Consider the following 22,275-nt stretch of genomic DNA (forward strand, 5'->3'; position numbering starts at 1 on the left):
ATTTCAAGGTGTTACTTATTTCTATTCACAATTTGTCTATGATATAATTCCCTGGAGTAACCTACCACTTAGAATTGGAATTTCAATCGTAGGGTAGATAAAAGTGAGGACAGTGTGTATTCTTTACCCAGAGACACAGTGTAGGTACCGTTATAAGGAGATGCATATGCTGATTGTGCCTTGATAGAACATATATTCGTTAATGAAATTTTATAGACAATGTAACACCCTCTTGAAAGAATGGTAATATCCACAAGAAAAACGCTATACAAGACAATGATCTTCATTACTCGTTTACTAAAAATTTTAGTGCTTAGTATGCATCAAAACAAATTTTAGATACTATCTTAAATCTTTCCTTCTGGAGAAGTTCTTTTTTGTAATACTTGATTTTTAACTAAAATTTTATGGAAACTGTCATGTATAATAGAAAGATTTTTATTTTCCTACCAAATTTAAATGCATTTCATAAATAATGTGTGTTGTGTCAAAACCCATAGCTCTTGGCAGTGTATGTGTCCCCCACCACACATCCTATAGCTGATTTGAATACAATTGAGACGAGCAAAAGATTTCCTGAGGGTCGATCAGCAAGTAAGTATGCATGTCTTCAAAACATTGATGCCTCTGTGTGACCTATCAATCTATAAATGCTCAATAAGTAACCATAAACACAAACACGTCGTGTCTATTCATCCTGCAAGCCGACACAACCAGTATCATTTAGATAAAACTCGTGTAAATAGACTATGGAACACTGAATTAATATCAATTGCAAGTGCAGTATCGAAACAGAAGTCAACAAGTGAAGTCTCGTCTCCAAAATTATGTGGTGTCGTGTCGGAATTGTTTGTGGGTTTCTGAAGCAGATTTCCAAAGCATGAGAGAATACAATCACTCTTAGAAATATTGTAATACACTCCTGGAAATTGAAATAAGAACACCGTGAATTCATTGTCCCAGGAAGGGGAATCTTTATTGACACATTCCTGGGGTCAGATACATCACATGATCACACTGACAGAACCACAGGCACATAGACACAGGCAACAAAGCATGCACAATGTCGGCACTAGTACAGTGTATATCCACCTTTCGCAGCAATCCAGGTTGCTATTCTCCCATGGAGACGATCGTAGAGATGCTGGATGTAGTCCAGTGGAACGGCTTGCCATGCCATTTCCACCTGGCGCCTCAGTTGGACCAGCGTTCGTGCTGGACGTGCAGACCGCGTGAGACGACGCTTCATCCAGTCCCAAACATGCTCAATGGGGGACAGATCCGGAGATCTTGCAGGCCAGGGTAGTTGACTTACACCTTCTAGAGCACGTTGGGTGGTACGGGATACATGCGGACGTGCATGGTCCTGTTGGAACAGCAAGTTCCCTTGCCGGTCTACGAATAGTAGAACGATGGGTTCGATGACGGTTTGGATGTACCGTGCACTATTCAGTGTCCCCTCGACGATCACCAGAGGTGTACGACCAGTGTAGGAGATCACTCCCCACACCATGATGCCGGGTGTTGGCCCTGTGTGCCTCGGTCGTATGCAGTCCTGATTGTGGCGCTCACCTGCACGGCGCCAAACACGCATACGACCATCATTGGCACCAAGGCAGAAGCGACTCTCATCGCTGAAGACGACACGCCTCCATTCGTCCCTCCATTCACGCCTGTCGCGACACCACTGGAGGCGGGCTGCACGATGTTGGGGCGTGAGCGGGAGACGGCCTAACGGTGTGCGGGACCGTAGCCCAGCTTCATGGAGACGGTTGCGAATGGTCCTCGCCGATACCCCAGGAGCAACAGTGTCCCTAATTTGCTGGGAAGTAGCGGTGCGGTCCCCTACGGCACTGCGTAGGATCCTACGGTCTTGGCGTGCATCCGTGCGTCGCTGCGGTCCGGTCCCATGTCGACGGGCACGTGCACCTACCGCCTACCACTGGCGACAACATCGATGTACTGTGGAGACCTCACGCCCCACGTGTTGAGCAATTCGGCGGTACGTCCACCCGGCCTCCCGCATGCCCACTATACGCCCTCGCTCAAAGTCCGTCAACTGCACATACGGTTCACGTCCACGCTGTCGCGGCATGCTACCAGTGTTAAAGACTGCGATGGAGCTCCGTATGCCACGGCAAACTGGCTGACACTGACAGCGGCGGTGCACAAATGCTGCGCAGCTAGCGCCATTCGACTGCCAACACCGCGGTTCCTGGTGTGTCCGCTGTGCCATGCGTGTGATCATTGCTTGTACAGCCCTCCGCAGTGTCCGGAGCAGGTATGGTGGGTTTGACACACCGGTGTCAATGTGTTCTTTTTTCCATTTCCTGGAGTGTGTATTCGCTTTATTAAAATGATTATCGTCGAAATCCTTATGAAAGTCCTTGCGTAATGTCGGGGCAAGTTAAACACCTTAACACTTCACAATTTGCACTGACCAGTCAGAACATTATGACCACCTACCTGATAGCCTGTATGTCTATCTTTGACACGGATAAAAGCGGCTACACGTCGTGGCGTGGAAGCAATGAGGCCGCGGTAGGTAGTTGGAGGGAGCTGACACAGCATCTGCACATGCAAGTCACTTGATTCCCGTAAATTCCGGGGAGGAGGGCGGTGAGTTCTGACGCCACGTGCAGTATCATCCCTGCTGATTATGCTTATCCATTACGCCTATACAGTCTCATTAAGCAAAAACTAAATTTACATCCATATAGACAGATAAGCTACAGTCATGGCGACACATTAAAGTGTGACCCATCTTTTTGTCATAGAACCAGCACCCAGCCTTATGCTAGCAGTAATGACGTAACTTCCTGAAGATGAACCTTTAAAGGTTCGAAACCCGGTTCATGGAATAAAACATAATTATTCAAAATAGTGATTGCAGTTCTGTATAATTTATTTACATCCCAGATGTATTTGACTGGGCTGAGCTCTGGCGTGTTGTTTGTGTGTGCGTGGGGGGGGGGGGGGGGGGGTAGTGGGGGGGGGGAGTGGGGGGAGGGGAGGGAGTCCAGCACATCAATTAGGACTTGGCTCTTTGACACTTTGTTGCTCTAACCTCTGCATCATACTCCTGACCTTGTGACAGGGCGTGTTATCTTGTAGAAAAATGCCCCGGCATTCGGAAACATGGTCTGCAGGCTACGTACGATAGTCTTTGGCCATTATGGTGTCTTGCACGAGTTGCACAGGACCCATGGGTGCCCACGTGAATGTCCCCCACAGTATAATGCAGCCGCCACCAGCTTGTCTCCGTCCTGTAGTACACGAGTCAAGGAGCTGTTTACCTGGAAGACGACGGATTTGCGCTCTCCCATGGGCATGATGAAAACGGGGTTCATCAGACCGTGCAACGTCCTGCCACTGCGCAAATGTCCACTGCTGATGGTCACACGCCTATTTCAGTCGTAGTTGTTGATGTCTTGATGTTAACATTAGTACATGCATGGGTCTTCGGATGCGGAGACGCTTCTTAGGGCTGTTCAGTGCACTGTGTGTTCAGACATACTTGCACGCTGTCCAGCATTAAAGGCTTCAACCACTGTTCGGCGCCTGTCCTATTTTACCAGTCTGCCCAAGCCGCCCAACAACACGACGTCTGGATGTGGTTTCGCCTATCGTACATCCATCCTTTTGGCTGGAGGTCTTGGGGACTACAGCCGTTCACTATTGTAAGAGACCCAACTCGCTTTATTTGTTCATGAGACTCAGAAAATATTAGATACAAGCTCTCAGGTCGATGCCATTTTCCTTGACTTCCGGAAGGCGTTCGACACAGTTCCGCATTGTCGCCTGATAAACAAAGTAAGAGCCTACGGAATAACAGACCAGCTGTGTGGCTGGATTGAAGAGTTTTTAGCAAACAGAACACAGCATGTTGTTCTCAATGGAGAGACGTCTACAGACGTTAAAGTAACCTCTGGCGTGCCACAGGGGAGTGTTATGGGTCCATTGCTTTTCACACTATATATATATATATATATATATATATATATATATATATATATATATATATATATATAACTTAGTAGATAGTGTCGGACGTTCCATGCTGCTTTTCGCGGATGATGCTGTAGTATACAGAGAAGTTGCAGCATTAGGAAATTGCAGCGAAATGCAGAAAGATCTGCAGCGGATAGGCACTTGGTGCAGCGAGTAGCAACTGACCCTTAACATAGATAAATGTAATGTATTGCGAACACATAGAAAGATTTTATGATAGCGGAACAAACACTGGTAGCAGTTACTTCTGTAAAATATCTGGGAGTATGCGTACGGAACGATTTGAAATGGAATGCTCATATACAATTAACTGTTGATAAGGCAGGTGCCAGGATGAGATTTTTTGGGAGAGTCCTTAGACAATGCAGTCCATCAACAAAGGAGGTGACACTCGTTCGACCTATATTTGAGTATTGCTCATCAGTGTGGGATCCTTACCACCTCAGGTTGACAGAGGAGATAGAGAAGATAGAAAGAAGCGCGGCGCGTTTCGTCACAGCGTTATTTGGTAAGCGTGATTACGTGACGAAGATGTTTAGGAAACTCAAGTGGCAGACTCTGCAAGAGAGGTGCTCTGCATCGCGGTGTAGCTTGCTGTCCAGGTTTCGAGAGGGTGCGTTTCTGGATGAGGTATCGAATATATTCCTTCCCCCTACTCATACCTCCCGAGGAGAGCACGAATGTAAAATTAGAGAGGCTCGATCGCACACGGGGACTTCCCGGCAGTCGTTCTTCCCGCGAACCATACGTGACTGGAACAGGAAAGGGAGGTAATGACAAACAATGGCTCTGAGCATTATGCGACTTAACTTCTGAGGTCATCAGTCGCCTAGAACTTACAACTAATTAAACCTAACTAACCTAGGGACATCACACACATCCATGCCCGAGGCAGGATTCGAACCTGCGACCGTAGCGGTCGCTCGGCTCCAGACTGTAGCTCCTAGAACCGCATGGCCACTCTGGCCGGAGGTAATGACAGGGTACGTAAAGTGCCCTCCACCACACACAGTTGGGTGGCTTGCGGAGTATAAATGTAGACGTAGAAAATCTAACGCCTAAAACCGTCCTTATGATCATATTTATTGTGCAGCTACCAGTTTCGGTGCTTCAGTACGCCGTCTTCAGGCCTTAGTTGCGCCACGTATTGAAGACACTCGCCGCAGCGGTCCTCGAAACCCTACAAGTCGTTCAGTTTCCTAAATTCTAGTGCCGGGCCTCCAGGCCATCACAATCTGCCCTCGATCGCGCGCCTTCCACATTCTACCCTCGGGCAGCACACTTACTGATGCTACATCCACCGAGCATGTGTCTGACCAACAGTCATTCCTCGCCATGTGATGCTGCTATCTCCTGGACGCGTTTATACCCATAATACATCGGTGGTCATAATGTTCTGGCTGATCATTGTACGTCTGGCTTGCAGTCAACAGGGTTAAAGGTAAGTCAAGCCTTGAAGTAAGTTGTGTTGCACTGTACTAGTAGGGAACGTTGCGACTGGAACTAAGACGGTACTCGACTGCTGCTAGACTGGAGCTACACAGCTGGGAAAATGCTGTTGTCAGTCGGCCTATTAAACACGTGATAAGGGAACGTGTCGCTCGTGCAGTCGCTGCCGCTGCCTGTGTCTGACAACAGCGGAAACTCTAGAGCCAACCTCTGTAGGAAATTCGGAAATTTGTGGTAAGTTCTATGGGACCAAACTGGTGAGGTCATCGGTCCATACGCTTACACACTACTTAATCTAACTTAAACTAACTTGCACTAATGACAACACACACACACACCTATGCCCAAGGGGGGACTCGAACCTCCGACGGGGGAGCCGGGGCATTTCACACCAGACCACACGGCTACCCCGCGCGGCGCAACCTGTGTACCCGGAACGATTGCCCGTTGCATTGTATTGACAGGCTACAATACAACATTAACCGCTGTACCAACTGGCGTGACGTATCCAAGTACTGCCATGGCGTGTGGTTCTTAATTCTTCAAATTACACCGTAATCGAACAGCAAAACCGGCATCACGTGTGCTGTCCGGGTTGGCCATAAGATAGACTTAGGGTTGAACAGCAGTCACGCAGTGTACGACTTGCGTGTGTATAAAGCAATGACGTTCCCACATTGTGACATGACAAGATTACAAACATTCGTGGTTTAAATTGTTCCGTCCGTATGGTAGCAGCGAAGACGGAATTCCGCTAAATGATGGCACGTTGCTATCATCGTCACTTCTAGTGTGACGCCTCTGGCATACACAGTAGAGCTGAACCTCTACCTGTTGTTAAAACAGTACATTTTGGCCGCGACCATATTTTGATCTCGAGAGTAGTGATCAAATAATCAATATAACAGATAAAAATCTAGCCTGACTGACGAAATTTCCAAGCAAGATCACGCTTCGTATCGCAAGTGAGAGTGGTCAGGAAAGCATACCCAGACCTTACATTATGAATTCTTGGGATATTCACTCCGCGCCACCTCCACCACACATCCTCTTGTTGATTTCAATACATTTGAGAGCAAAATTTTTGTATAAAGTACTAATTTAAATACTTTCTCTTTCTCTGCAATTAATATTACCTATGTTATGTGGACATGTTCTGAGGCATCAAGGGATCACAAATTTAGTATTGGAGGGCAGTGTGGAGGGTAAAAATCGTAGAGGGAGACCAAGAGATGAATACACTAAGCAGATTCAGAAGGATGTAGGTTGCAGTAGGTACTGGGAGATGAAGAAGCTTGCACAGGATAGGGTAGCATGGGGAGCTGCATCAAACCAGTCTCAGGACTGAAGACCACAACAACAACATGTTAAATGGAATACGAAACTTAGTACGTATGTAAGTATTGCACATGTGAATTTTCTGTTGTGTGGATGCTGTGTTCAGAGAGATTAATGTCTGTGTAAATAAGAGTTGAACGACTGAAGAATTGACAGATAGTGAAAAAGGCGTACAAATATGGCGTACTGAACGTGTAAATCAATGTGATTACAGCTGGTCATCTTCTGCAAGCGACTGATTGACGTAAAGGAGTTGATGTGCAAATTTTGAATGACGGAAGAGCGGGCTTCTGCTGAATAACGATGCGGAATGAATCCATACTAAACCACATTTTTTGTGACAGAGTAACACTTTTAATTGCTTTCTTTTCTTTGCAATAAAATATCGCGCTTCTACAACTACACACTAGTGGACAAAACGTAAGGACGAAAGTGATTTTCTCATGATGTGACACTGCCAAACGACATAGCTCGATAAAACGGATCCTACATAGAAAGAACGGCTACACTATAGAACAGAATGTAACTGAAAGAAATACGCAATCAGACGAACAGAAATGACACTTTTATTCATAGGCAGTAATTACACTGAAGTCACCGCAGTTCATGTTGGTTTCCGGGATATTACAAAAGGCGAAACATGGTTGTTAATAGGATGTGTGGTCACCACGGTCGGCCATGCATCCTTTGTAACCCGCTCACATGCAGGCCACATGGTTGGTAAGAAGTTCTCGTGGCAGGGTGTTCCATTCCTTCAGGATCGAGGCTGACATCTGCTGTATAGTCGTTCGTAAAACCAGACGTCCTATAATATATCTCCCCAACGCATTCCACACGGGCATCCTCTCGTTCCTCTACTTGCTCTGTTCAATTATCCCGTATTCTCACCCATATAAATGAAGTCAAGGCCACGTGCATCCCTGAAAAGACTCACGTCACTCAAGACATTAAATGGTCCAACAAAATGACCATTTCGTTCTTGAGTTTGGCATACTTCGGGCACTGAGATCAAATATGACAGAAAATCAATGGTTGTGAGTAAATTGAAACATTAGTGCCACCTGGATATCCTTTCATATGATGCTCGAAATTTATTTGTCTTCTTCAGAAACGCATCTGGACGCAAGCCAGTTTATTGCAGTAAGGAGTCACTAGTTACTTTAATGCATATTCACTAAAAAGAAAGAAAGACTCCACGGCGTCTTAGTTACATCAGCGTATGCAAAGACCGCACCATCACTCACCACCGTTTCCATACGTCGCGGTGTAGGAGAGGATTGTTTACATATACCTTAGGACAAAGAAAATTATTGACAGCAAAGAGAACAAAACAAAGTATCACAGGAGCATAGCAAGAATGAAAACATCGTCCAAAGACTGCCTTCTCTTACGAAAAACAAATTATTGAGAATGACTCTCGCAAACAAAATAACTGGACAGTTTATAAATTTAGCTTAGCTGGTTGTGATTGGGCTCAGACGTTTAAGAAGTTGCAAATATTTTACAGGCCAACCTATCGAGGCTAACCGTTCTGACGGTATACAACATAACCAAAGAAGAAACGCACAGATCTCGCTTGGTATGTAAGCCATTAAATGTAGCACATTACATATCACCATCAGATAGAACTGTACATAGAAACTGTACCGCAAACACCCATACATCAAACCAAAAAGCAACGTATTTCCAGCGCGATATCGACCTTAGACGAGCTATAATCTGAAAGAATTTCGCATCTCAAATAATGGTAGGCGAAGTCATTTGCGTCGAAATAAAAGATCGATTTTTACACACCTGCCACATAAATATAAGAGGAATTCACGAGAGAAAGATATAAATACGAACGATCTCTCTGAATTCGAACAAGAATGATATCAGAGTACACCCCAAATATCCGAATGCTCACTGAGACAGGGGCAGACTTTCGACCCTACTTGGATACATACAGTGCACAGAAATGCTCAAGATACACAGGTGATCATTTTGAGGTCGAATGTGACACAAGCGAAGATAACACTAAATGCGCGAAGTGTATGAGCAACTACACGCTTGCGAAGTGCTCGAAAAGACCATCCGTTCCAACGAACCTAAATCCTACTTAAACATAAAATGTATTGATAACAAAACTGCCAGTATACCAGAAGACACAATATACACGTCTCGGGCATAGGTGTGTGTGTTGTCTTTAGCGTAAATTAGTTAGATTAAGTAGTGTGTAAACCTATGGATCGATGACCTCAGCAGTTTAGTCACATAGGAACTTCCATAGGAATTTCCAGTTTCTTCAGGACAGTCACAACCGCCCTTGTCAATACACTGCCGGAGAGAAAAACGAATTCGAAGCTATGAAAGAAGCATCTAAAAAGCCTTTGCAAAACAATTAGACCTTGTGCTAACTGGCAATAAGCCACACCTGCACATACACTCCACATAGAAATCTATGGTAAAAAATAAACCTGAAGAGCTATCGGAGACACCAAAATGTACTCCACCACAACCATCGCACAAGAAAACCCGACCACTAATCCAGCCACAGCAGACGAGAAGCTAACGAATCAAGAAGTGGAAACATCACTCTGTCCATATTCAAATGCAGATACAGTACAGACAGAGTAACTAAGGAAACATCAACATAAAAGACAAAAGCTACAGGAAAATAAAGGGAGCAGTCCCTAACGAACCATAGAACAGCCATGGGTGAGGGACTTCAGCAAAATATCACTGCTGACTTTGTCAGTACCAACGACTTCAGGGCAAGGCTACTGGTATTAGGACAACTAATCATCAATGAAAAATTAGCCACACTTGGAGTCTTAGAACAAGGGCTATCAGATTTAGACTGATCCTACACATTTACGCCAGCCATGGAGTGGACACAGAGCCAGTATATCATTACTTACCCAAAAGCAAAGTGATAATATTTCACAGAAAAATAATGCATACCATTAGAATAAACTTAGCACCGTAACATACGGACATCCAGGGAATCAGCCTTAAGCTACAAACCCATGCCAACAAAAAACAGCAACTAATAAATATGTATGTACCAAAACAGGAGCAATTACTAATAGAGTTCCTGCATTACGTCATACACCTGGCAGAATTTATAATTATGGATATCATAAGTACGAGACCTGAAACATTTGGAGATTCCAGAAGCGATAAGAGCGGAATTGCCCTAGAAACAATACTAGAAGACAACACAAACTGTAAGGCACCATCCTTCATTAATCATGTAGAAACGTCTACAGCTGATCGCTACGTATGTTCAACCTCATTTTATACTTATCTCAACATACCATGGGCGGGAGTCAGCATCAGTATTGACCACCTTCTCCTAAAAATAGGTACACGTGTACAGGCATCTTCGAAAATCGAAGGAAACAAAAAAGCAATATTTTTAGTCACCGGAAACGTAAATGTAAAGAAGTACCAAATGACCAACGTGCAACATCTAAAAATATTCTGCAAGCCCAAGAAATAGCAAACGTAGAAAAAGTAGAAAAATACGATGAAAAAATTATCCAAGCAATATCAACAGCGGCATCCGAAAACGCTGTAGTAAAAACAACAAAACCTCATGTATAAAGAATCCCGCAAAGAATATTAAACATAGAAAAGAAAAAGATGAATTTGCAACCGCTTAAAAGTAACCACCGTCGCGAATTCGTAAGGAAATGGGGGACCATCTCAACAACTTAGGTAAGTTACGTCCAAGAGAATAACGAGATGAAAACAACAATGGTCATTAGCGCCCAGACTAAGTTAGGAATGCACCGCGAGGCACAAGGTTAAAACAGCAACTAAAAGAGACAATACTATAAAAGACATATTAACAGGCATAGGATTAAAAAAACAGTATAATCAAATGTCCCTAGACAGATTTGTCAAGTGGATAAAACGAAGAACGCGAGCAGCAGCTCTTGGGTCATCCGCAAAAATGGCATCCAGAGTACATGGCAGGCCAAGTTCAACGCGCAGTGTATTAAAATTCGGACAGGACGTTAAAACGTGGCGTACCGTCAGCAATTGCCCACATGGGCAGAACGGCGCCAGCGCAGCCGTCAGCAGATGGCGATGGCTGAACCGGCAGTGTCCAATTCGTAACCGGGCCAAAAAGACTTCCTCCCGCCGAGAAGGGCGTGAAGAGGTCTTCCAAGACGTGGGAAGAGGTTTCAAGGCCCGAAGCTTGTTTATCCGTAAGTGTAGCCCAATCGGCATACCACGGCGATAAAATGCGCTGACAAATGACCCTGCTACAATCTGATGAAGGGACACAACAAGAAGCTTTCCGACGCTGGAGGACCGCAGCCTTGGCCGCGGCATCTGCAGCTTCGTTCAGAGGGATACCGACATGTCCAGGAACCCACAAAGGTACCCGGAGAACCATCGTCCGCCAGCTGCTGAAGAGAGCGTTGGATTCGGTGCACGAAAGGGTGAACCGGATATGGGTCACTGAAACTCTGGATGGCGCTCAGGGAATCAGAGCAGATGACATAAGCAGAATGTCGGTGGTGGCAGATGCCCTGGTAGAGGGCAAATAGCTCAGTTGTAAAGAACGAACAATGGCCAAGGAGCCGGTATTTGAAACTGTGTGCCCCAACAATAAAAGAACACCCGACTACGTCATTGGTCTTAGAGCCAAATGTATAATGAACTTCGAACGAAGTTCGACAAAACGGGAGCGGTATACCGAAGCTGGGGTAACCTCCTTTGGGAGCGACCTGAGGTCAAGGTGAACGCGAACCTGAGCCTGGAGCCAAGGTGGAGTTTGGCTCTCGCTCACTCGAAAGGTGCCAGGGAGTGAAAAATCAAGGTGCTGAAGGAGGCGACGAAAGCGAACTCCAGGGGGTAGCAGGGCAGAGACATACAACCCGTATTGACGGTCGAGAGAGTCGTCAAAAAAGGAACGATACGATGGGTGGTTGGGCATTGACAATAGCCGACAGGCGTAACGACAAAGCAGTATATCGCGCCGGTAGGTGAGTGGCAATTCACCGGCTTCAGCATGAAGACTCTCGACGGGACTAGTATAGAACGTTCCGATCGAAAGACGTAAACCCCGATGTTGTATAGAGTTGAGGCAGCGTAAGATGGACGGCCGTGCAGAGGAGCTCCCATAATCCAGGTTTGAGCAGACGAGCGACCGATATAGGTGAAGTAGAACGGTTCGATCCTCTCCCCACGACATACCGCTGAGAACACGGAAGACATTCAGAGAACGGGTACAACGGGCAGCCAAATATGACACATGTGGAGACCAGCTAAGTTTCCTGTCAAATGTAAGACCTAAAAATTTGGTTGTCTCCACGAATGGGAGAGCAACAGCATCGAGTCGTAATGAGGTCGGAGAAACACTTTGTAGCGCCAGAAGTTAATACAGACGGTCTTCTCGGTAGAAAAACGGAAGCCATTGGCGACACTCCAGGAGTAAAGGTCAAGACAACGCTGAAGACAACGCTCCAGGAAACATGTGCAATGCGCGCTGCAACAGATGGTAAAATCGTCCACAAAAAGGGAGCCTGATACATGAGCTGGGAGGCAATCCATTAATGGTTGATCGCTATGGCGAAGACAGGGACGCTCAAAACTGAGCCCTGTGGCACCCCATTCTCCTGGCGAAAGGCGTCGGGCAGGACAGAATCCACACGTAACCTGAACTGTCGATCCATTAAAAAGGCACGAATAAAAAGAGGGAGGCGACCGCGAAGGCCCCATGTATGCATGGTGCAGAGAATGCCCACCCTCCAACAGGTGTCGTAAGCCTTCTCCAAATCAAAGAACACAGCAGCGGTCGGGCGCTTCATAATGGAGGTCGACAAGGTAACCAGATGTTCAACAGCAAAGCGGCGCCTAAGAAATCCACATTGTACATTGGCAAGTAGGCGTCGAGATTCGAGCAGCCAAACCAAGCGAGAGTTAACCATTCGCTCCATCACCTTACAGACATAGCTGGTAAGCGAGATGGGTCGATAACTGGAAGGCAAGTGCTTGTCCTGCCCAGGCTTAGGAATAGACCCGCGCCAGCATGTGGGAACATGACCCAGATGCGATTATAAGTACGAAGAAGAAAACCTTTACCCGCAGGAGAAAGGTTCATCAGCATCTCAATATGAATAGAATCAGGCCCTGGAGCGGAGGACCGTGACTGGGCAAGTGCATTTTCGCGTTTCCGCATGGTGAATGGGTCATTATAACTTTCACGATTCGAAGAGCGAAAGTTAGGTGGCCTTACCTCCTCTGCCTGCTTTCGGGGGAGGAAGGCCGGGTGGTAATGAGTGGAGCTCGAAACCTCTGCGAAAAAGCGGCCGAAGGCATTGGAGACATTCTCAGGGGCCACAAGGACGTCATTCGCGACCGTCAAGCCAGAAACTAGTGAATGGACCTTATTACGAGATAGCCGGCGCATGCTACCCCAGACAACAGAAGAAGGAGTAAAACTGTTGAAGGTGCCTGTGAAAGCAGCCCAGCTGGCTTTCTTGCTTTCTTTAATAACACGACGACACTGCGCACGTAATCGTTTATAATTGATACAATTCGCCATCTTAGGGTGGCGTTTAAATGTGCGTAAAGCACGTCGACGAGCACGTAAAGCGTCACTACATGCTGCGGTCCACCAGAAGAGAAGAGCCCCCAGTCTGCTTTGGAGATGTTCCAACTAGTTGAGCACGGAGAGGGGATATGATGCAGGAGATGGATAACACAATGGAAGTGGTCGCTCGAATACGTATCAGAAAGTGCGTACCACTCACTCAAACCGGCGTGCAAGTTGGGTAGTACATATAGAGAGGTGTAAAGAAAAGCAGGGGCGCCAGTGTTGAGGCAGACAAGATTGAGGTGGTAGAAAAGGTCTGCTAACAGGGAGCCTCTTGGACAGGATGCTGGAGAGCCTCAAAGGGGATGGTGGGCATTGAAATCTCCAGTTAACAAAATTGTTGCAGATAGCTGAGCCATAATTTGCATCATGTCTGCTCTGGTAACGACAGACGATGATGGAGTGTAAACGGTACAAATGGAAAATGTAAAAGTGGGGAGAGTAATTCGGACGTCAACTGCCTGCAGGTCGGTGTGCAATGTGATGGGATCGTAGTAAATATCATCCTGGACTAGCAACATAACCCCTCCATGAGCCGGAATACCTGCCTAAGTCAAAACGCACATAGTGTGCAAAGTGAATTTGATCGCATGGGCATAGCTTCGTTTCCTGGAGAGCTACGACGAGCGGACAGTGCAAGCGTAGCAGCAACTTTAAGTCCGCTGGGTTGGAGCAAATGCTGCGAATATTCCAATGAAGTGCCATCGTGAGAAGAAAAAGAAAAAGGAGAAGCAAGATGAGCTCACCTCGAAGGCTGCTGAGGGCCTGCGAGCACTGCAGCCGCTATCAATAGGCGGAGAGTCATCGTCCACTAGTTCAATATGTTCGTCGACCATCTTGTTAAGGTGGCCGGGAGAGGGGAGCGTCCTCCGCTGGTGAACGGCCAGATGTTCGGCTACCAGCGGTGCGGCCAGACGAAACGGATGACGGCCTGGGGCGGCAACCGCTGGGTGGCGCAGGAGAAGAAACGCGCCGTGGCGGAGTAGGAGAACTTTGCTTCCTATGAGCCTTCTTGGAAGGTCGTTTAGTGGAAGTACTGGTCGGTGGCTGGGAGTTCGAGGTACGTAGGAAGTCTGCATGGGACGGTTCCTTCTTGAAGGACCGTGCATCTGACTTCTGGATCTTTGTCTTGGCAGAAGCTGATGAAGGTGCTTGTGTCTTAGGGGTGACAGGAGGAGGAGGAGACGTTGACCGGGAGATCTTAGCACTGGCCGAATGGACGACCGTAGTGCTGTAGTGCTAAAGGTCAGATCGCATGTCTGAGTCGCCACCTCCCTGGTAGTCCGAGGAGAGGAGAAGACAATACTGTATTTCCCCGCTAGGAGCAGCGTGGGCTTCCTACTAGCAAATAGCTTGTGAGCAGCTGAGGTGGACACTTTCTCTTTGGCCTGAATTTCCTGTATATAGCGTTCATCCTTGTAGATGGGACAGTCGCGGGAGGACGCTGCATTGTCACCCTGACAGTTCATGCAACGAGGAGACGGAGGTGGACAGTCACCCTCAAGGGCGTCCCTGCCACAAGTGACACATTTAGCCGCATTAGAACAAGACTGGCGAGTGTGATTAAAACGCTGACACTGGTAGCAGCGCTTAGGTGTCAGGACATAGGCGCGAACAGAAACAACCTCGTAGCCTGCTTTGATACCCAACGGCAGCTGAACACTATCAAAGGTCAAGAAAAGTGTCTGGGTTGGTACAAGGTCATTTTTGACCTTTTGCATAACCCTATGGACATCCGTCACACCCTGCTCAGCGAGGAAAGACTGAATCTCCTCGTCAGTCAATCCGTCGAGTGATCCACACCACGCGACGAATTCAAAGTGCCGTGAGCCTTCACCCGGACAGGGGACGTGTACAGGAGTGTGGCCTGAAGCACTTTTTGTGCCTGAAAGGCGCTCTCAGTTTCTAATAACAAGGTACCGTTACGCATCCTGGTACAAGACTTGACAGATCCGGCTATGGCATCTACGCCCTTCTGGATAACGAAAGGGTTGACAGATGAAAAATCCTTTCCGTCCTCAGATCGAGAAACTTTAGGGCAGGCGGTAGTACTTTTCTCACTGGTGGCTGGTCAAGTTTCCGTTTTTGGGCAGAAGTCGAAAGAGAATAAGAAGAGAAATTCATTGCGGAGGAATCCCCCATGATTGCCACCATCTCCGATGGCGCGCTCCTTCCTTGTGGGGACCCTATCAAAAGGCACTCCCGCCTTAGGTGAATGTTCACACCTCAGGTCACACCTCCCAAGAAACGGATGGAGGGACCAATCGGCATGGTCGGAAGGTGTCAGCTCAGGCAATCACCCCTCCCTGGGCCTGGCCTTTACCAGGGGGTACATGCGTGCTTTACTTGTCTACTCGGGGCGGGGAGTTACGCGTTACCCTGTCACCGGCTACACGTGCGAAAGCGTGGGTCGGCCTTCAGGCAAGCACAGGGAGGAAAGAAGAAGAGTGAAAAAAGGGAGAGAGGGAGAAAGAGGACAGACTAACGCTGAGGCGGAGACCAGAGGGTGGACAAGAAGGCAAGGAGAAGAAGGCAAGAAGAAGGAGGCAAGGAGAAGAAGGTAAGGTAAAAAGTAAGGAAGACAGTGAGAGGGAGAAGGACCAAGAAAGGAACCAAACAAAGGAAGGAAGAAACCAGAATAAGTGAAAAACCAAAATGACCACAAATATAAGTCGTGGAACCGTCCGTCTCCTGACGCAGGCGCAAACTACCCCCTTGAGGGGGGGGGGGGGGGGGAGACTCCTTTTAGCAGCCTGTTATGACAGGAAGGAATACCTCGGGCCTATTCTAACCCCTGGACCCGCAGGGGGGCAGATCAGTAGGTGGTGGCACACATTCACAAAAGTTACTGGACTCCAGCGTAAAGTCGGTCCTCCTCTATATCATCAAGAAAACATAGTACCAGAAGACGAAGGTCGTGAAAATGTTCACAACCACCAAAAATGCTCGAATCGCAGCTGAAATCACGAATAAATAGTGAACTAAGAATAGTATAGCACTCATCACCTCTACTCTCGCAGAGTTGTTAGAATCATACGTAATTCTTAGACAGAAATGACAAACTCTTATATTACCCGAACACTGAGAACTAGTTTATCAAACACGTGACGAATGAGTGAATAAACTGTCCACGGAAAAAAATTACTGTAAGTGCATGTGTCAAGGTTCTGCAACCATTTTTAAGTGTGATGCAACTGATGAAGTTCTTCAGAAAATCTTGGTAAACAATCTCAGGTCGATCTACACTTTATCTGAGATTAGGCCTCCTGTTCTCGAACAGCGCGATAGCCGGCCGTAAGAAGGAAACTGGGCGGATAACGAGCTTCAGACTTCATTTCTTTTACAGCTGTACTTGAAACAGTTTTTGCCACCTCACAGGAGTAATGAAAGAAAGATATTTGCAGCAGGGAAAATTTCAAATTCGAGATAGTATTTTCATGAGCATTAATGTTAAGCTGAGTGCGTGGGAATGGTCTAACTGCGTGCTCGGTGACAATAAAAGCGGTGGTGGTGGTGCTTAGTGTTTAACGTCCCGTCGACAACGGGGTCATTAGAGACGGAGCGCAAGCTCGGGTTAGGGAAGGATTGGGAAGGAAATCGGCCGTGCCCTTTCAAAGGAACCATCCCGGCATTTGCCTGAAACGATTTAGGGAAATCACGGAAAACCTAAATCAGGATGGCTGGAGACGGGATTGAACCGTCGAACAACAAAAGCAGAAAATTAAATGTGCAGCTCGATCGTCTTTTCAAAATTACGTAGGACGAAAAAGAAAATATTACTATTGCGTCCTATTTACGCAGTTCATGTGGTGCTTGTGATCATATTCTTATGTCCTCTTTAAAGCGGTTTTTTTTTTTTTTTTGACAGTTTGCGCCACTGCACAGAAGAGCTCGAACAGTCTACATATAGATCACTAACAGCATTGTTTCAGAAAAACATATATGTAACACAACACAAAGACTTATTTTTCACGTATCACCAGAGACTCTGGTGTGGAGACAGCTTAGCACACTTTCTGTGTCGCTTATTATTGCATTTATCTGTGTTAAATTAGATCCTGCCTCCATGGTATACAGAAACTCTCAACCGATTCACATTTTACTAGGGATTCTCCCCGGCTTGGCACGTGTGTTATTCATTATCTACGACTTGACTACTCATTTATATACACAAACTTTCATCGCGAATGTGTCAGTGTATTAGTGAGAATGGTATCATAAGCCCTCTGTTGTTCCGGATATTAGCCGTCACATAAATACAGAAAAATGCAGCGGGAGACTTTATGATATGAATATGCATAGGTATACATTGCCTGACAAAAAGCGAAGCACACGAAGCTATGATCGGAAGTCAATGTAGCTTCGTACACGTGCACAACAGCCGCAGGTATGTAAATGATGACAGTTGCCGTTCTCTGTGACAGGTAGAACGCCAACTGTCATCGTTTATGAGGAGCGTTAATAGCGTCAGATAATGAAATGAAATGTCGTGTGCCGAGGGCCTCCCGTCGGGTAGACCGTTCGCCTGGTGCAAGTCTTTCGATTTGACGCCACTTCAGCGACTTGTGCGTCGATGAGATGAAATGATGATGATCAAGACAACACAACACCCAGTCCCTAAGCGGAGAAAATCTCCGACCCAGCCGGGAATCGAACCCGGGCCCTTTGGATTGACAGTCTGTCGCGCTGACCATTCAGCTACCAGAGGCGGACAGCGTCAGATGTTGAGTGATCACTATGAACGATACGGAGACGTGAGTCAGCGTTATCAGCACCTGACAGACTTTGAAAATGTCCTCAGTGGGAGACGAGGGGGGGGGGGGGGGGGGGGGGTATTTGAACGGCCGTTCAAATAACGCAGATTTGCGGAGCATTCAGACGTGACAGTGGCCTGATGGTGAACTACATAGAAACGGGAGGTAGGCGTGCTCTTCGATCGACCAGATCTGACCACCATTCAAGAGACGATAACCCTCACATCTGTACCTCCCATCCTTGATGGACTCTGTGCAACATTATGTGTCCTCCTCCGCAATTGGTCGGACTATCGAATTACCGTCCCACGTGCATGCAGCCGTTAACTACACAACACAAACGATATTGTTTGGATAGCACTGTGAACGGGAGGCGTGGAATTCTGATGAACGGCGTCGCATTGTGTTCAACCATGAGTCTCTCTGTTCTACACTTCCCCAGATAACTGTCGCCGGAGAATATCGTGCTGACGTGGGGAGACTGCCCATTCTTGCAATGTTTTGGAGAGACATAGCAGTGTTACTCCTGCCGCCATGATGTGGGGAGCAAGCAGGATGACTTACGACAGAGGCTTAAGCACACCGATATAGCGTGGACATTTCTGTGCCCTCATGTGTTACCCCGCATAGGGCAGTATTGTGGAAGACAATGACCGTACACACATGCTACGTGTCTCTATGGAATGTCTTGCGTGATGTTTAGGTACTCTTATGGCCATCCAGATTCCCAGTTTTAGCCCCATTAGAACATGAGTGTGGTGACCCCGAACCTCCATGCTGTCCCAGCGCCATCAACCACGATATCACGAAGAGGTTACAACAGATGTGGGCCAGCTCACCTCAAGGAAAGGATACAAATGCTGTATGGCACACTCCTCAACCGAATCAGTGCGTACAATCGGGCCGCAGTGGGTGTAACATCGTACAGATAAGTGGGCCCTTACGGTCATGTTCTTTGTAAATGTTTCTCGATATTGTAATCAGCGAAATAATATCACATACCCTCTCAGTCCGTAAAGTTCCCTTCCTCCTACGTGCTTCATTTCTCTTGTCAGACAGTGTGCAATTCACATTACATGAAAAGTAGGCGATACCAGGCCTTCCAGTTACATAGCAAAGAAGCGACATGCATGAATGACTGCACAGAATGAATCTTCTTCTGAGTTCATCTCAAATGCTTGTCGGTTTGTTAAGCATAACTTTTCGCGACTGCTATACTTCCTGACTGCCCATCATCGTAGATGATAGACGACCGATAAATTAACGGAAATAATCTGAGCAGCAAGTTGAACATGACTTGTTCAACTTGCTAATCAGATTATTTCCGTTAATTTGACAAGTTAAAGAACAGGTGCGTTACGTGGAGAGAGGCCTTGTATAAATCACTGATAAAGTGCACTTACTATAAATATATATGTATGTATGTATGAATGAATGAACATATGCTCTACATCTTCCCATTGGACCGATTTCGACAAAACGTGGTGCACATATCATTTACTTTTCTTTCGACTTAGGTCTTTCATTGCTGTGTCAAATTGTTCTCGCAGTATAATATCTACTATCTCATCTTCATGTGCATCCTCTTCCTTTCAAAAATATTGCATTCATCTTCCTTATACAGCCCCTCCATATACTCTTTCCACCTTTCAGGTTTCGCTTGTTTACGTATTACCGATTTCCCATCTGAGATATTGATATTCATACCACTCCTTCTCTTTTCTCCAAAAAGACCTCTTTAATTTTCCTGCAGACAGTATCTGTCTATCCATTAGCGGTACATCTCTCTAAATGCTTACATTTGTTCTCCAGCCCTCCTGCTTAGTCATTTTGTACTATCTGTGAATCTCATTTTTAGACGTTTGTATTCCCTTTCGTCTGCATAATTTGCTGCATTCTTATATTTTCTCCTTTCATCTGTGAAATGCAATATATCCTGTGTAATCCAAGAATTTCTAGTAGGCCTTCTATTTCTACCTATTTGGGCGTCTGCTGTCTTTACTGTTTCATCTCTGAAAGCTACACATTCGTCTTTTCCTTTTTCCGTTGTTGTAGTCAATCGTTACTTAATGACACTATGAAGCTGTCAACAACCTCTGGTTCTTTGGTCCCGTCTGAAATCTACCGGTATATCCAGGTCTCTTCCACCTATACAACCTTGTTTCATGATCCTCAAACCATATTTGGCGATAATTAAATCATTCTCTGCGCACAATTCTATCATTCTACCAGGCGACATCCTCTTTAATTCCTTTCCGCCAGTCCACATTCACTATTCTTCCTTCTCTCCCTTTTCGTACAAACGCATTCCTGTCCCCTATCACAATTACATTTTCGTCTCCTTTGACCACCTGAACTATTCCTTCTTTCTCATGATACATTTCTTCAATCTCTTCATCATCTGCGGAGCAAGGTGGCATATGAACTTGTACTATTGTGGTCTCGGTTCTAGGCGCTTCAGTCCGGAACCGCACTGCTGCTACAGTCGCATGTTCGAACCCTGCCTCGGGCGTGGATGTGTGTGATGTCCTTAGGTTAGTTAGGTTTAAGTAGTTCTAAGTCTAGGGCACTGATGACCTCAGATGTTAAGTCCCATAGTGCTTAGAGCCTTTTGAACCATTTTTATTGTGGTCAGTATGGGCTTCGCGTTTATCTTGGCTACGATAATACATTCATTGTTCATAGTAACTTACCCGCATTCCTATTTTCATTTTCATTATTAGGTCTGTTCCTGCATTACCCCTGCAGTCCCTACTGCTACCGAAAGTCACTATATTTGCCTTCAACTTATCTATTTCCCAGTTTGAATTTTCTAACCCACGAGTCTGACTAATGGTTCTAACATTCCACACTTCTACCTGTAGAAGGCGAGTTTTGTTTCTTCCGACGAGGTCATGCTCTTTAGTAGTCCCCACCTGGAGACCCGAATGGGTGACTATATTGCCTCCGGAATATTTTAACTAGAAGGGTGCCACCATTGTTTAACTATAGAGTAGAGCTGCATGCCCATGCGTAAAAATACAGCTGTAATTTTCTCGTGCTTCCAGCCGTTTGCAGTACCTGCACAGCGAGACCATGTTGGCTGATCTCACAAGGCCAGATCATTCAATCATCCAGATTATAACCCCCGCAACTGAACGAATTGGTGCCCCCTTCAGGAACCACGCTTTTGTCTTGGTTTTCTACAGACAACACTCCGTTGGCGTTTCACTTATGACAGAGCTACATGTATCTTTGAGGCATGCAAGCCGCTGCCGCATATCAAGGGTCATAGTTCGTAGGAGGGTGGGGGAGGGGGGGGGGGGAGCGGTCAAATTTGAGCTGCAAGAAAACGATCCTACAGGGATTCAGAGTGAGGAGGAGGAGATGGACAGAGGAGGAAGGAGCATGTGGACAGAGAGGAGAGGAGCAGAAGGAGAGAGAGAGGTGGGTGTAGCAGATGGACAGAGAGAGAATCAGGAGGAAATAGAGAGTATGGCGTGTTGGCAGTGTATACAGAGAGGCGGCAGAAGGAGATGGTGAAACGAGTGGTGGAGGGGATGAATAGAGGGGGAAAAGACTAAGAAAAATGAAATAAATTTACACAAGAGCAACGCCGGGTACTCAGTTAGTAACAACATAAAAACATGCCAGATGACAGGGAAACGTTGATGACTACCATCAGTGCGGAATTAGCGCGGCAGGTGGCCACACACTCACACTTGTCGGAGGAGATGAGGAGGCGTCCACTGATCTCGTCATAGCGCACCTCGAGGTCAGCCGCTGCTGTTGACGCCAGCGTCCCAAGCACCAGAACCACCACCAGCGGCAATGGTGTCGCCCACGTAGCTGCAACACAGACGTCCTGGAATTGCTGATTTGCATGTAGTCTCGTTCAGTGTAAGCGCTTATCAGTTACGTACCACAGCATACTTTTAATATAGAAGTACTAATAAAAATATTTGAATACGTAAGGATAAAGTTACTAACTATAATAAACTTTTAATTTCTACTACTCTCCCCACGATAGAATCTACGTTTATTTACTGAACCTTTAGACCTATTGCCTATATTTATACAATAGGTCCCATTTACAAAAAAATTGATGTATTAATTGGTAACCATTTACGTCAGAATTACAAGTTTATT

At 46.3% G+C, this 22,275-nt stretch overlaps 1 protein-coding gene across 1 annotated transcript in view; it reads right to left on the reverse strand.

Annotated features, from left to right (window-relative positions):
- LOC126281681 (myogenesis-regulating glycosidase-like) overlaps positions 1–22,275 on the reverse strand; it is an 80,083-nt gene that overhangs the window by 53,106 nt on the left and 4,702 nt on the right. Inside the window, exon 2 of the mRNA XM_049980847.1 lies at positions 21,847–21,975. Coding sequence (XP_049836804.1) covers positions 21,847–21,975 — 129 coding nt within the window. The remainder of the gene's footprint in view (positions 1–21,846; positions 21,976–22,275) is intronic.

This window comes from Schistocerca gregaria, chromosome 7 (assembly GCF_023897955.1).
Source record: "Schistocerca gregaria isolate iqSchGreg1 chromosome 7, iqSchGreg1.2, whole genome shotgun sequence".
NCBI classification, from domain to species: domain Eukaryota; kingdom Metazoa; phylum Arthropoda; class Insecta; order Orthoptera; family Acrididae; genus Schistocerca; species Schistocerca gregaria.